The sequence below is a fragment of the Natrix helvetica genome (genome assembly GCF_964273705.1).
Source record: "Natrix helvetica genome assembly, chromosome: 1".
Classification (NCBI taxonomy): domain Eukaryota; kingdom Metazoa; phylum Chordata; class Lepidosauria; order Squamata; family Natricidae; genus Natrix; species Natrix helvetica.
In genome coordinates, this window is record NC_138548.1 from 255,009,224 (window position 1) to 255,026,748 (window position 17,525).

The 17,525-nt window shown below is 35.4% G+C and overlaps 1 protein-coding gene across 1 annotated transcript; it reads right to left on the bottom strand.

Moving 5' to 3' along the window:
* Nucleotides 1–696: 696 nt before the first annotated feature.
* Nucleotides 697–13,073, bottom strand: LOC309397581 (cytochrome P450 2C23-like; the record flags this gene model as incomplete). Its single annotated transcript, XM_081963709.1, has 8 exons — nucleotides 697–884; nucleotides 3,362–3,503; nucleotides 5,860–6,047; nucleotides 7,745–7,880; nucleotides 9,391–9,567; nucleotides 10,199–10,359; nucleotides 10,930–11,076; nucleotides 12,860–13,073. 8 exons carry the CDS (start codon nucleotides 13,071–13,073, stop codon nucleotides 697–699), a joined length of 1,353 nt encoding a protein of 450 aa, XP_081819835.1.
* Nucleotides 13,074–17,525: the final 4,452 nt, after the last annotated feature.

The window sequence follows — 17,525 nt, forward strand, 5'->3', positions numbered from 1 at the left end:
TTAAGTTTCATTTTGTTCATATTGTTCATACGTTTTGGCTAAATAAACAAGCACAATCAGCATTCAGGTCAAAAACTTTTATTTGTTGTAGATAATAGTAAGAAACTACTCTCAGATTACATTGAATCATTTTATTAAAATCAATTAAAAGTTATATTACATATGATTCATATTATGAAACTCTGATTCTGTACTATGGTGGCTGTGTATTTCAACAGACAAGAAAGCATGGATTAGATTTTGGTTACCAGCGTCACTAAAATGCTTTCATAAAAGGATGCCAAACGGCATTTTTAATGACATATTTTTTTTAAATAATTCTTCAATGTTAACTATTTTTCATTTATTTTAATTACATTCAAATTGAACACATCTTAATTTTTGGCATAGTTTCAGTCTAAAATTGAGGTTATGGTCCTGTCATACCACTAAAAAAAGTTAAATCAATCTTTAGCTTGAAAAAGTTTGTGCTTTTGTGAATCAGATTCTCTGGATGAAATCAAAATTCAAGCATCAGTAGAAATAACTGTAATGGTAGTCATGGTGCTATTTGTAGTAGAACAGTCATTTACTGAAATATACTGTATTTTGAATGCTTTTATTTTTCAGCACTCAATTCATTTCTGAAACTTTGAACACAATATTAGAAATTTAGGGCTGGGATGAAGGAATTTTTTTTTTGAGACAACTGCTAATTTATATTTTACGTTTGATTGCCCGAATGTACCGATGCTTCCCATCCTCTCTACAGCCCATAAACAAGTTCTCTAAATCTATGTCATTAGGGTCTGAAGCCAATTTAAAAGTGAAGTTCTGGAGCAGATTGGTAAATGACATGAAGATTTCCATATTAGCCAATGATTCTCCTGGACATACTCTCTTCCCTGTGAAAAGGGGAAAAAAAGAAGATAAATAGATGGAGGGAGTGTTGGCTATGTTTGTCATTTTGAGTTATTTCTAAAAATTACAAAGGGGGGGGGATGCAAACAAACAAACAAATTAATTATCCACTGTCTTTATGCTACCCAGAAAGTAAGGCTTCATCTCAGATTAACAGATCTATAACAAAGACCAAATAAAAAATATAAAAGTGACATGGCAAGGCAAATATTACATGGCCAGTACATTAAAAAAAAAAGAATAGCTGGCAAAGCAAGGTAACAAGAAGACCTGACAATGGCTAACAGCAGAAAAATAGAAGAAAGAGACTAATTCTGATTGTGTACTAGATATACATGTATAATGCATACTACGCAAGAATTAAGAAGACAGCAAATGCCAGCTCTATAAATAAGCTGAAGAAACAGTGGACCGCCTAGTTATCTGCTGCAAGAAAATCACATTCTGTTCATGGAGTAATAGAATAGACTGACAACAAACAGCAGCATGACAAAGTAGCAACAATGGTGCTTTGGAAGATTAGCAAAAAATACCATTTATCTCCAAGCAAGAACTGGTGGGACTATAAAACAGACAAAGTAATAGAAAATGAAGACACTAAATTGCTTTGAGACTTTAGAATTCAAATAGATAAGCACCTGCCACATAACACTCAAGAGGTGACAGTTATTGATAAGAAAGACAAAAATATTGATAATAGATGTAGCAATGCCTTGACACAGCAGAATAGAAGAGAAAGACCTGGAGAAAATCACAAAGTATAAAGACTGCAAACAGAACTAGAAAGTCTTGTAGCAAAAGAAAGCAAAGACTGTAACAATGGTAATAGGCACCTTAGGTGCAATCCCAAAATAACTAGAGCACCATTTGAACACCGTTGGCATTGACAAAATCATCATCAGTCAATTGCAAAAGGCAGCTTTACTTAGAACAGCTTACATCCTGTAAAGATGTCTTTAACATCATCAAACAAGAGTGACAAGAGTGACAAGAGTGTCAAATTCAGTCTAAATATTTGACTGACTATGCAACCAAACCATGATAATTAAAAAAGAAAGACAAACTTTCTTAACAGACAAGACCTAACAATATTACCCAGATAACTACCCTGTAGACCTATATGACTTACATTCACATTGGCAAAGAAAATAGTGCCATGCAGATGACATAATCAGGTTTCCTGAATCTTCCCAGAATCATAAAATTAGGGAAGAGTGCATTATCAAGACTACAACACGGAAGAGACATTAACTCTCTGCCTCAATTTCTCCACACTACAATAGGTGGAGCCTCTCCTCCCTGCTGTTCTCTTCAGGGAGTAACAAAAACTAAGAGTAAGAAATAAGGAACTAGAAACAAGTCAGAGAAGTTTGTTTTTATATATGACAACTGCAAGACTATTATAAGCTCAAAATTGGAAACATTACCCACAATGGAGGAATGGTTGGTGAAGATGATGGAACTTGCAGAGATGGCTAAATTAATTTCTTTGATTAGAAAAAAGACAATAGCTACATTTATTAGCCACGGTGGTTAAGTGCAGTACTGCAGACTACTTCTGCTGACTGTCAGCTGCTTGCAATTTGGCAGTTCAGATTTCACCAGGCTCAAGGTTGACTCAGCCTTCCATCCTTCCGAGGTGGGTAAAATGAGGACTCAAATTGTTGGGGGCAATATGCAGACTCTGTAAATCGCTTATAGAGGGCTGTAAAGACTGTAAAGTGATATATAAGTCTAAGTGCCGTTGCTATTTATGGCTGTATGAAAACCTCTTATAGTCTTTTTGCATGAAAAGAGAAAAAAAATGACTTATAGTTTCAATTATTAGGAAAAAATAGATAACAGAAAAAAGTGAGTTTTTTATTTTTAAGGAAATAACTTTATAATCATTCTTGTATATGCTGCAAAAGAAATTGAAAGCTTTTTAAAAAAATCATTTTATTCTTTTTTCTTCACTTTTGTTTTTTCTTTCTTTCTTTCTTTTCTTTTTAGACTGAATTAGTTTTTATGTTATTTTTAAAACTGTTAGTAAATGCTTTTATTCACAAAAAGAAACAGGCAAAGGAACAGCATCAAGAAAACTGAAAAGAAGAAAATATTAATCTCCCCCAGTGTTTTGGTCCTATCCTGAACTGTATCTCCTTGCTCTATGCTACTTGTTTGTGGCTTTTCAAATATAAAAAGTCATCCTTCAGTGGAGGAGTTGATTAGCAGTCACTATGTATCTTCTGGTTCTAAAAAGTTCAAAAATTTTCCTTCATGATTGAATCAGATTCTCTCTGTGATTTCGCCATTTACCTATGCATGTTCTGGGCAGGCTCATCTTAAAACTAATACAGATAGTGTCAAGGGCAGCCAGGAAGAACAGCACCTATCAACATAGGTGAAGTAACATTCAGCAGCCTTACTGACCAACCCTGAAGATCCCAGATCACTAAATCAGCCATAAACCCTCTGTTACCTGCAGAGAAAGGCAAGTAGGCATCCCTCTTTTGGAATTCACCATTCTTATCCAAAAAATGAGCTGGATCAAACGTCCTAGGATTTTCCCAGCAGAGAGGATCAAAATGCACTGAAGCCCACAATGGAAGAACAGTTGTGCCCTATAAAGAGACAAGAAGATACAAAGAGCAAAGGTGGATTTTCCCCCATGTTAATTCTTTCAATAATGTGAATTATTCGAAGATTAAAAAAGTTAAACATTGATGCAATTTACAAGGTACCGGTGTTGACCACTTCATATTCACATGTTTAAGACCTTACATAAAATTATATTAGTTGTATTAAGAATATAACAAGACTGAATTGTCTTCTATGTTTCACAAACATAATCTATATTTATCCATATTTGTATTATTAAACTTTACAACTTTCAGATTATAGGTGGAATTCAGGGTAATTCCTAAATTCTGAAGCTTCACTGTTGTGATCTAAATTACCAAAATAAATCTAGTCAAAAGGAGTGATGTTATTAAAAATTCTTGAGAAATTTAAAGTTAGCTATTTAAGGTTTCATTTGTTTTCTTCATCAGAAAAAACCTTATTTTCAATTATTTTTGAAATGGCCCTTGTGTTCATACTGTGCTGCCTTGGTATAGTAGCCCCATTATAATTTAGTGACTTGGATACATTTCTCTATGGTGTTCTTGATCCAGAATGAAGTTGGAGGATTAAAACATCCCAAACCAACACAGAAGGCCAGAACAGAGACAATGTTCACTGATAATGTTATACTTGGCCTTCACCATTCTCTGGCAGACATTTTTTTTCAGCTTGGTTTTTCCTGCAGGCATTTCATTATCAGATTAATAATATCATCAGCGCTCCAAAGTGGAGAAATTAATTGGTTTGTTGTTTACAGCATTCTGTGGAGATTTTTTTTCCTTGACTGTTCCTGTTTATTTGAGTTGTTAAAGGGTGTGTAATGGGGAGGATCTACTCAGGGCTGCTGCCTCTTGCTTTCATCTTTATTGCTCCTTTTGAAAGATTTATCAATTAGGTTTGTTACTATATTATCTGATGATAGCTCATTTTTCAAGTTCCAAACTTCTAAGAATTCTTTTGCATTCTGAATCCTGTCCTGATCTAAGTTCTCAGTTGAAATTGTGGTTGAACCTGCCTGTGTGTTGTGAAATTAAAGAACTTTTGTCATATCTTCTGATGAACAACTGAGATTGAGATGTCCAATGTGCGTGTGTTGAAGTGAACTATTGCTATATCCTATTAGTATGCAACTATATTTAACTATATGGCATTTTATACAATGACAGTAAAAATGATAACAAATGAGAAGTTTGAAACTTTAAAAAAAAATATGGATACCTAAAGAGAGTTTTCGTTAGAAATCAAAAACGTAGGAATTGGTGGTTCAGGATGGTGCTTCTTTTAACAGAGGAGATTCTGAAATATTGTTTTATTATTTTTATCTTCCCTTCAATCGTGTCTAATTCTGTGAGATTTTGAGGACAATTCCCTGCAGCTTTCTTGGCAAGGGTTTTCAGAAGTGGCTTGCCAATGTCTGCTTCCTAGAGCTGAGAAAGTGACTGGTCCACAGTCACCCATCTGGCCTCCCAGTTTCAAGTCTGCTGCTTTAACCACAAGACCACACTAGTTCTCTAATATTACTTATATTCATATTATGTTCATCTTATAATATTTATAGATTCCATAATCTGACATAAATGTTTCATTATTATATTATTTTACAACATTAAAGCATATAGAAAACATATTTTTATTGTATATAAAATTTTAACTATATTTTAAAGATGATGTTTTAAATATGGTTTTGGCAAAACTGTTGAGGGAGGGAAAGCTACTACGGTAGGAATATATTTTTCCATACTTATTTCCATTCTTTGTCTATTTTTCTCTCTCAAAATTAATTACCTGTTTTAAAAACTACAAACGTGCCCATTATCATTTATTTGGGAAACAACTTATTAAAATGCCTGTAGATATGAAGATGAAAAACAGATTCATTACTCTAACAAAATATTACTTTTCTTCTATCAGGAAAGCAGAATTTTAGAATCCAATAGAGGCAAGCTAGATTCATTAATCCATCATTTTTACTGATAGTTTTGTATCTTTTTTCTAATCTGGGAGAAGATTTCCATAATTATATTATGAATAAAAGTTTAACAATAAAAAGCATTAATCACCTTTCTAAACATCCTTAGCTACTTGGTGCAAGAAGAAAATAATTTTTATATATATAACTAAGAACCTTGAGGGAAATCAATGAAATTCTGCAGGATAGAAATCGCCAAGAATTATGAATAACATTTGCCTTTGCAAATAAGTAGAGAGTTCTGTAAAAACCTACTGTCCCAAAAATTCAAATGATATTCAGAAAATATATGCAGAAATTATAGCAGAAGTTTAATCATTCTGCAATTATGGTTACATACTGTATCTCTGCACAAACAGGATCTCAGACTTCAGGATTTTTCATACCTGCGGGATGAAGTGTCCCTTGAAAATCACATTCTGGGTTGTTGTACGTGGGAAGTTCTCACTACTCCCAGGCTGAAAACGTAGCATCTCATGAGCAAATGCATTGGTGTATGGCAGCTTCACCTTATCCTCCATGGAGGGCTGGCGGTTTGGACCCACAACCTCATCGATTTCCTGTTGGATTTTTGCTGCAATGAATCACACATTGTTATAGTCCAGACCTAAATCACACTCATCTTTATATAGCAGATAATCAAAGATGCACAATATGCCCTTAAAGAATAGTTAAACAAGATATCCTATACTACTCTCCATTTACTTCTCCACTTGATACTTAAGAACAATGACTAGCAATTTTCTCTGGCTGGATGTAGAACTTGGGGAAATCTACTCCCAATTCCCATGCAGAATATGGGCTAAGCTAGTTGGGTAATTTTAAAGTTCATTTTCCCACCCAATCCTTTTCTCCACCTCCAGTACAAGACATTTAACTAGGTAAAGGTTTCCCTGTCCAGTTCAGGGGTGGATTCCAGCTGGCTTTACTGCTGGTTTGCTCAGAACTAAAAAACAAGATGGCGATGGCGGCTGGGGAACAGCAGCCCTGGGTCGCTGCCAGTTCCAGTGACCCAGGCCATCATACCACTATCAGTTCGGCTGAACCGGGCCAAACCAGTAGGAACCCACTACTGGTCCAGTTGTGTCTGACTCTAGGGTGCAGTGCTAATCTCTGTTTCTTCACTGAGAGATCCAATATTGTTCAAAGACATTTTCCATGGTCATGTGGCCAGCATGGCTATATGCCAAAGGAGCACAGGCAGCAAATTCTTCATCTCTTTAACTGTAAGATAATGGTCATCCAAATTTATACAATCTGGATGCAGCTGCTGCATAAATGTTCTTGGAGTCAGAGTTGAAGACTGATACTTTGGTGCATGAAAGGACTTGTTTTCTGCTAGTTTCATACAGGTTCTCCAAATGACAGTATATATCCTGCTTCTGATCACAGAAGAGGGTAGGAGAATACAAACATGGCTATATTTTGTAGTTTTATCTGAACCTTACAGCCATAATAAGAGTGAGCCAGTTGCCAAATATTCAAATTACGGTCATGTGACCAAGAAATTGTTTGGATGGCTGGTCCTTGCTTTGAGGACTGCTTGTAAGTACCATTTATTTATATCTATCATAACCTTAATGGATTTTGAATGAGTCATTGTTAAATGAGAATATCAGTATTTGAAATATGGCATACATTTTCAAACATTGTTAAAATTATTCAATTATATTCAATTTCAGCACAAATTAATGGGGGGGGGAAACATTGATAAATACTTCTGGTTCTCAAATTACCATATACATTTTTTATGTGGAGGCCTTGAGGGTTCTTCCCTTCATTACAAGATTGATTCTTACAACATGTTTGTTAACACAGGTATGGTACATGCAAATCACCAAGAAAATATATTTAGAGTTATATAACATTTATATTAGGTTCCTACTATTTGAAGTTTTGTTAGTAGACTAACTGGGAAAACGTGATCTAGCAGTTAAGGCACCAGGCCGGAAGAAGGAGACTGTGTTTCTACTCCCACTTTGGGCATGAAAGCCACCTAGGTGATATAGGCCAATCACTCTTTCTAAACTCAACCAGTCTACTCTGTTATTAGGGGAAAATAGGAGAAGGAAGGAAAATTTGGCATGTTCTCCATCTTGAATTACTTCTAAAATAATAAAGAGCACATAAAAATCTAATAAATAAATATTTGGAAACATGGAAAAATCACAAGAACATGCCAACTCATAGTTTTTCTTTGCAGGATAGCTGGGAATCTATATTTTAAAAAGAATATATAAATATAAATATTTAAAAAATCATTTCATATACCTTGGACTTCTGGGAACCTGGCAAGAAGGATAATACCATATGCAATAGCATTGGCTGTGCTATCTGTCCCAGCAATTAAGAGCTCAAACACAGTCATGACTAAGTCTTCCATACAGATTAATTTAGAATGTTGTTCCTGTAAAGTAAGGTAGAAAAATAAATAAAAGGCAGAAGTTTATAGTGTGTAACTTCATCATCATGTCATAAAATTGTCCACCTACTTCTCATTTTACTTTTTTTCTAGACCAACTTCGAGGGGAGGCAGGGAATAATCCAAAATGTAATTCAATGTAACTTAATAGATGTTTGGATCAGACAGATCAATGTTTAAATGAAATAGAAAAAGCTGAGATGCAAATGAAACAAAAAACATATTTTTCTCTCCTGTGTCGTTTTCTCCAGATTCCTTCCAGTTATGAAGCCATTGTAATGCAGAAGTTTCCTCTTATCTCCTCTTCCTCGAATCTCCTCTCCATCTCCATCTCACAAACTGAGCTTTTGAAATTTGGCTCTAAAGCATTATATTTCATTCATAAACTTTCTATTCACTGATATCCCCTTCCATAGTCCTTTTCATTCTGGCCAAAAATCCTTAATGTTTAAAGGACATTTCTTATCTCATGACTCAAGGCATCCAGATTAATCTTGCAATGAATGTTTTGCTAGCCCCAGTCCAGCAACCTGGCACATTATTTTGCTCTTTCAGATAGTACCAAAAAGCCTAAAAAAACCAACAAAAAACAAATAACAACTACAACCTCCTTTGCCAGCAGAAGGGACACATGAAGTTTTCCAGGTACTGTCCAATAAGGACAGGGACATTTTTTACCCCTCTCCTCCTTTATAAAGAGTAAAAAATGAGAAAGAATCATCTGACAGAAGCATTTTCCTATTTCCACATTTTAAAAAAGAATTCAGTGCAAAGTTCCAGAATCATACTATTGATTTTGTGGCTGTTATTTTGTTTTGATGTGGCTTGGAGGGTTACAGGATTGAAATAGGAAAATGCAATGCTCCCAAAGGCTCCCAGTCCTTTCCTAAATTTGACAGAAATTAACAAAAAAACAGCATCCCAAACTAGCCATTCTGTCAATATTCAACTTCTGAAATGTTTTTCCAAGTTTGCCACTGAATTATGTTTAAGTGCAATGACTGAATGACTAGGTAATTATTTAATTTGTTTTAAAGCAATTAATTCATATTCAGTTCTTGTCCTGGCCCCAATCATTTTAAGGAACACATCAAAAGCCCATTCTCTACAGGACTCTCAGAGCACCAACAGATAACATTCCTCTTCTCTACAGGTTTACCTACTACCAAATTGGCTTTGCTAACTCATGACATGATATAGACATGGGCTATGGCACTTCCTTCAGTGCTGAAAAGGACACTATAGGCAGAGCCACACAACGGTTTCTTAAGGAGTGAGTTTGTTTGTTACAAAGATCATTATTTCTAGGAAAGCACCATTCCTAGGGGCTGCATATTTTATTGCAGTATTTGTGGCACAGGAGGGAGGCACTATCGTTTTGCTTTCTGAAATCTCAACAGTACAAATTTCTCCCATCATCAGAGAATGGAGCACAAGTGCATAACTGAAGCTCTGTCCCTTTTGTACTTGTGTGCAAAATATCCTTGCAATATACCTTTTCTAATTTAATAAGGAAGCAATCAATAAAGTCTCTGGGATTGTCTGGATCCAGGGTCTTCTTGTGAGATTCCACTCTAGTCCTAACGTAGTCACAAATCTTGATACAGTCAGTGACAGCTCTATTGTGAGGTCCAGGAAGGAATTTCATGATATTTGGCATAGCGCTGTACACCTGTAACGTGATGATAGTAAAAGTTAGCCTTTCTCAGTTCATCTCTTTGTGTTGCCTTCTGTACAGCTGTACTGAAAAAAATGTCTTTCATATAAAGTGTCCCCTTAGTTCTATTTTTTAATAAATAAAATAAAATACAAGACCAATATAAACATTTTCACTGTAATGTGCAGTGCCTGCTAATCAAATGAATATAAAATATAAGCTAATGGAATCAAGCTTATTTGGTCATGATTTCTCTTTAGTTATAGCTCCTCAATTACTATTTGAGAAATAATGGAATGAAAGCCTGGGAGTTATGGAAGATTTAAAGAACAATTATTTATGAAGGCCTCTGAAATAACAATAGTTAGAGCTTTGAATAGTTAGCCGAGAAGAAACAGGACTGAATCTTATGCATCTTGAATAACTCTGGAAAGAATCACTGCTAAGTCACAACATGTGAACTAACCAGAAGCAAGATGAACAGTCACTTGCAAAAGAGATGCAGGCTGATTCTCACAAACATATTTTTTAGGTCACTTTAAAAAGCCTCCAATTTTTGTAAGTTGGAGGGAACTAACTGAACCAACACTCTTAGTCTTAAACAAAGAGAAAATCCTGCTTGTAGAGTAACATAAAGTTGGCATACCATTCCAGGAGCACTCAAAAAGAAACCTATGAATTCCTTCAAAATGTCCAATATTTGAATGAACATTTTATCATCGTAAGAGAATCGTTTTCCAAAGACAACAGCACACATCACATTAGAAACAGCAGCTGAGATGGTTGGGAATACATCAAAAGGCTGATCTGCAACAGCAAAAAGAAAGGGGAGATGATGTGACCGTGTTTTGCATCCCCCAAATCCTTTTCTCTAGTGACTTTGTGAATTTTCTTTTACACTACATTCTGTTTAGACTTTACACACATGTGGAATCTTTATGGTTCCAATGACACCTGCCTGGAAATTTCTAGTGTACAGTCTGCTTCTACTATATGATGTCATGGTTGTAATTTGTGCCTCTTTGAAAGGCAATGAAAGTGCAGATGGGCCATTTTTATGAATTTCTCAATCCAGTGAACAGATTCAGGAAGTCAGGATTCAAGACACCATGTGCCATTCAGGTAGATTTCAACCACTTTTTAATTGTAATCAGCTACCTTCAGAAGTATAACCAGAAAGGCGGAGTATTAATTCAAGAAAGAAAAAAAAACAAGCATTTGCTTCTGAATTTAAAGATGAATAAATAAACACACCATCACACAGTTTTTGTGAAGCAAATGGAGGCAAGAGCATTATGTACACTATCTTGTGTTGTACACATAAAGGTGGGATATAATTCTATAAATCAATAAAAATATTTTGCAATGTAGGATCACCTTCAAAGCTTGATATCTTCTCTATCAAACAGAGAGCCTCTTCTGACATCCGTTCAGCCATCGACTTCTTTCCCATTCCAAAGTTCCTCAAAGTGGTGAGAGTAAAGCGACGCAGAACCTTCCATCTTTCTTCTTCACCAATAATCCCTGAAAGAATAAAAATTGCAGTAACAAACAAACAGGCACAGCAGCATTTTTTAAAGAACAAAAAAAGCAGTCTGCCAAGTAGTCTCCCTCACCGGCAAAACATCTACCCTTCTCAAATGTAAAAGTAAACATGCATTTCTTTTTCCTTGATTCATTGATAATTTGGCAAAAAAAAAAAAGAATTTTGATTTGCTCATGAGTTTGTACTCTATTTATTCAGATTACATCTTGAGCAAGGTTACAAAGTATTTTGATAGTCATATTTAATATTTAAAAGGGATAGCTTTTTTTCTGAATATTCCTGTTTACCTGCTTCCTACCAATAGACATAAACAAAAAAGCCATACTTGAAAAACAAAACTGCTATTTTCCGTTTCTTTGATATTTCCTGAAATTTGACATCTTCAATTCTGGAATTTGACAATAACTGAATGAGAATGGAATTACTGGATAAAGTTTGAAAAGGACTTCTGATTGCAACACCTACCTGCAAACTATTAATCTTAAAAGGTTTGAGTCTAATTTGTAAAGATATGTCCAACTTTGAAAGAGTGCTTCAGTTCAATAACTTTTTTCAGTTAATTCACCCTCAAAGTAGATTTGCAGATTAGGGAGATGAATATTTCAAGCTACAAATAGTATCTAATGGTTTCAAAGTATTTTATAGCCTTTTGAAACACCTTAGAGGTTTGATAGCTTTAGGATTGCTAAATATTGTAGCTTTGGTATTGAAATGTATTTCCTTCCTTCCTTCCTTCCTTCCTTCCTTCCTTCCTTCCTTCCTTCCTTCCTTCCTTCCTTCCTTCCTTCCTTCCTTCCAATAAAACAGTATTACTACTATGCTAAAATGTACTATTTGAAATAAAACATATATAAAGTGATGGGAAAGCATCTAGCAGAAACTTAATAAAGTTAATGTCTCCTAAAAGATCCACCATTCCTATTATTTTTGTCTATCTTTCAGGTTCAGGGATTTTACAATTTCCTCAGGATAATTAATGAACACTCCTTCCTAATCTAATTTTAAAGCATTAGACTGTTCCTGAATCTCTCATCAAATCATGCCTATGAAAGTATGTGACTAGCATTATCTAGTCACAGATAAAGGGGACATGCATAAGCGCACCAGCGTACCTACCATCCCTACTGTCCCATTTATATGTACTCTTTTTATGTGTTTATGGCTATGTTTTGCTTATTTTTATTCATTTATTTGTGCCAATTTTTTCATATGTTTTTCCTACTTGTTTCCTTGTACTTGTTGACAAATTAAAATAAAATAAAATAATAAAATAAAATAAATAAAACTTAGGTGTTTTAAAGTGTATTGCTAGAAGTTTCTGTTGGTTTCTGACTGATTTTTTTACTATTTAAATTTTGAACTTGGTTCTGTTTTATCTAGTTCATTTTTAAAGTTGGCTAAAACAGGATTGAGGACACTGCAGTTCAGAAATCTGTTGTTTGTGAGGGAATATTGAATAAAGGGTATAATTTCACTCAGACCACCCAAGTGGCTACCATATTATTTGGATTCTAATGCCAATCAGCTGAATGTAGGATAACTGACTTCTGTCGTGCTACTCTTTCTTAGTTTGGTACTTTATTCTCTAACCAGAGTTTTGATTGAACAACTTTTCAAGTACCTCCAAGAGCTGTAGTATTTTATTTTTCCTTACTTAAAAAAATGACCACCATCACTTTCTTAGAAAAGTTAATATTTTTATCTTTCCTCTAGCAATTGGAAACTACATCTCAAATTCAAGTGAAAATAATCTGCACTCACCGTAGCCCTTGGTTACTTCATCAAGGATAGGTACAGGAGATCGTCCTCCAAATTCTTCACTATGAGTTATCAGGGCATCTTTCACTGCCTCGTATCCACAAACTACAACCAATGGGTTTGGTCCTAGCCAGATAGTAAAAACTGGACCATACTTCTTAGCAAGCTTCGGACAAGAGACATCAAAGTTGTGAATTAGTAGGATTTGAGATCTCATTTTTGGATATCTGATTAATTAATAGCTTTGAATACATATTCATATTTATCACTTAACTGTAAAAATATTACCAATGTAAGAGCCAAACAGATAGACCTTTTCCTAATCTAACAAAAATGATTTCAAAGTGCTATGTTAATTTTCATATCCATTAGTATTAGAAATATCCTTTGGATCAAGTTTTCCCAACTTGAATTTTTTCCAGTTGAATTTCAATTTACTATAGTTAAAAACCTTGATGGCCAAGAATTATGGTAGCTGGTCCAAAATGCATGGTTCAAAAATGGTGCAGAATAAATTCATTGTGAATAAAATAAACAGATTCATATTAAAAGTGACTTTGCTTTCACATTAGAGCTTCATTCTGGGTTGTCCATTAAATGTCACAAGTATGACATTCAAACATCATGCTACAACATGCATTGTTTAATCCTGGTTTGTTTGTTTCTTTATTTATTAAATTTAACTACCAAACTCCCCATAGCTCTGTGCAATTCACAAGTAAAAATAATGAAACACAAGAAAAAATACAGCAATAAAAAAGTGACAAAGTTAGGGGAAAATAATCAAAGGAATAAGCATGAAAAAGAATGGGAGCACATAACCAAAGGGAGCTTCCTTGTCAAAGGTTTAGGAAGAGAGGCAGGCATTTAAAAGTCTTTGAAATGCCAAAAGCGTGAGGGCCATTTAGATCTGGATATTCCAGAGGGCAGAGAAACATGACTGGAATGAATCTAGATAATTCATTTCCTCCATGGTGCACATTACTTGCACATTACCCATCATCTCAACAACCTTCTCCAGAAAGGGAACATATAGTTATTGAAAATATTGCATCCAATGGTAGACTATTGCCTCTTTCACCTCCTCAATCAAGGATGCTGACACACAGTAAAGACCCTATCAGGAGAACACAGGATGGGCCCAGATGTCAAACTGATGGCAAAGAGAATTTTGCCAGTAAACAAATACCAAATCAAGCTATCAGGCCAAGCACCTGGTTTCTCAGTTGATCCTGCCCTCCAAGAGAACATGACAGAACAGATCTGAGGCATTTTATCCATCAGGTAGCCTGATTTCTCTTCACAGTACCCCCCCTTCCCATAGCAGCCTCACCCTGAAAAAGACTGCTAAAAAGCTATTAATAGATATAGTAAAGTTGCAGAAGTATTAAATGTCCTTATAATCACAAAGTATTCCCTAATATGGGCTTTTACTTGCATCCAGCCCCTCTTCCCCCAAGTCCTACCATGCTGCCTCATTGTGGCAGAGTGTTCCTTGGAGGGATGAGAAAAGAATGTTGGGAGTGTATAAATTAACTATGTATTTTCAGCAAGGTCACCAAGGTGCAAAGACTGCCTTACCTTTGGGTAGGTTTTATACAGAGGGAGAGCATCTTTTTGTAGTAGATTCCCCAGAAAGAGCCATGGCTTGGGGCCAGGAGGGAACCTGGCTCTTTCTTGCTGAAATCGAAAGGCCCAGAATATGAGCAGAAAAAGAATGAACAGTATTATTGTCCCAGGGATCAGCGCCAGTTGCATGTTTATTCTTCTTGCCTGGAGGGAGTGAAAGAGATGAGACTTACAGCTGGAAATGAGTCTGGGACACACAGAGAATGAGAGAGAGGCAAAGTCAAATGTGATTGTTTCTCTAGCTTTCTCTCTTTCACTCTCCAAGTTGTCTTTTCACTTTTGCAGGCTATCAATTATTCCAGAACATGAAATGCTGTTGTTAAATATATGTTTTGTTACCATGAGCAAACGTAGAGCAATTGAAGAATTACTCTAATGGAATGTTTCTAACTAAATAAAGGTTATTCAATTAATCCAATTTTCTAGATTGAAATAGGTATCTTCTGGTTGTGGGTAGACTTTGAATGTAAAATGCTAAATGGTACTAGAGCAAGTATAAGGGCGATAGCATTGGACAATCACATTCTGGGCAAGCAACTGAACTTGATAGATTTTACAATAAGAAAATTGTGGTTGCAAAATGAACTGTCAATAGTTCAGCCAACAAAAGAAAGAAATAGATGTACAGATGAGCCTATCTGAATAAGCATCGTGGGAAGTATTTATAAATTTATATAACTGTTAGTAATATTGTGTAGGAAATCATATGTTAGTTAACCTAGGTCTCCAATGTAGTGACTGATTAACAGCCTCTGAAATCCTTTTAAACTTACACAAACTTAAGAATTATACAATTATTTCAAATTGTAAACACATATAAATAAACACACAAAACTCAATTAACACAATGTAAACATAAACAGAATTATAGTTCAAGTGAAAAGACCCAATCACATTACTTGATTACTTGATTTAATCAGCTCCTTCTCAAGAGTCAACACGTACACACACCAATGCCCCTCAAGTATCACACACACTTCTACACCACTCAAGATCTATACCAAGGACAAGCTGTCCTACAAACAATCTCTCTGTACCCCATTTTCTCTGTAGCTACCCCTCTAGGCAAACCTCTTTGATTTTGTCTAGTCATTCAGGTCATAGTTGTCCCAAAGGTGTTTCTTCAAGAGGCAACTGGACTTCCTTTGTTTTTTCTTGAAGATGTTTTGCTTCTCACCCAAGAAGCTGAAGAGGCCTCTTATCTCTTGCAGAAGCATCTTTGGGACGCTATGCTTTTGAGAATAATTAATTCCCCTTTTCTCACAGATGTCTGAATTTCATTTTGATTTATTCTTGCACAACCCCAACTTGAGTTGGAACCCAATTTATTCTTCTGACAGCCCACAAATAAGGCTATCTTCTGCTCTCATCATCAACAGTATCAACTGGGCAGACAATGGAGACATAGGAGAAGGAACAGCCTGTTGCACTTTCCAGATGTTTGGACTTCAGTTCTAAGACTGCATAACTAGCATAGTCAGTTTGGTCTAATGGTTACGACACCATATCACAAAGCAGAAGATCATGAGTTCTTGTCTCGCCATAGCCATCAAAGCCAGCTGGGTGTCCTTGGGCCAATCACTCTCTCTTAAGACCAACTCACCTCACAAAGTTGTTGTGGGGAAAACGGGAGGGGGATGGTGTGTTGGATATGTCTTCTGCCTTGAATTAATTATAAAAAATAAAATAGTCAGCAATAAGAGACTGTGAAAGTTGCAGTTCAAAAACATTAGATTTGTTATCAAACCCTAGCTGACAATACTGAATTCAAGTCAATATTCCTGTTTGATACCTATGGTAGCTCATTAAAGTGTGCTATCCTTCAGCTACATCTCAAGACTATTACAAAGATAATGCAAGGTAAGAGAAGATTGATAGCTTTTTATTGTTTAAAAAATCCCCAGAGCAATCAAAGAATCAACAGTTAACATGAATATGTAAAATTCTGAAGGGACTTTCACTTTGAAGAAGGTCCATGGAAAGCATCTTCATGAAGCTGCTTCACAAGACAATGACACCTCTCATTCCCTTCTCAAAGTAAAGCAGGTTTATGGCATTGAGTTGTGTCTGGAGAAGTTCTGACTCATGAAGACAGTGATGGGGACTCCTTCTATGCAAGCCTCTTCTGGCTACTGAAACAGCAGGATGAAGCTCCAGAAGCAATATCTCAATGAGGGAAATCATATCCCATCTGTTCCATGGCAACGAAATTGTGTTGTTTTTCATTTGTTGAAACACAATTCAGTCATGTCACATAGGTCTTGGGCATTTGTTTTTTCAAGCTGTCTCTATGAATAGTCACAGTATCTAGTCACAGGCAATACACCATAGATTTTCTTTAAAATAACCCATGAACATTATAACAAGAAACATATTTCTGTGGCTATTAACTTTTTTCTTTTACTTATTCATAATCAGTGAACATATTTCTGCATTTAGCAAGGTGTCAAAACTATAGCAAAACAAACAACCTAAGCAATAAAATCTTTGAATTTATCTTGAAATTCAACCTAAAATTGTACATGCATGCCATGCATTTACTAATTTTTGGTAAGCAACAGAGAAACATAATATTGCATACACAATATGAAATCTGAAGTCCCAATAACATTAATGGCACCACTTGTAGAATAATCAGAGTGCACATACCTTTCAGCAATCTACTTGTATCTTGTCCTCCACAGTAATAGCCCCAAATAGTTTCTCTTTGCATGAACATCTGGTTTTATACCCCATGCTCTCTCTAATCTCCCCCTCTTCCTCTTTGTCCCAGCCAATAGTAGCAGAGATAGAACTGCACATTATTTCAAACGTCATAAACAATACCCCTGAAATAGCTCCATTTTATCTGGAATGTCGTATTGTACTGTGATTTCAAAACTTTTGAAACAGTTGTTTTGTTATGGCCTCATTAATTTTTGAATTTCAACTTTTGTGAACTTCTAAGTTATTATTAACTGCATGTATCTCTTTTCCTAGCAAAAACTTGATTTTTGACAAGGAAGCTCTTACTGGTTTTCAGGCAGAAAAATTGAAGAAA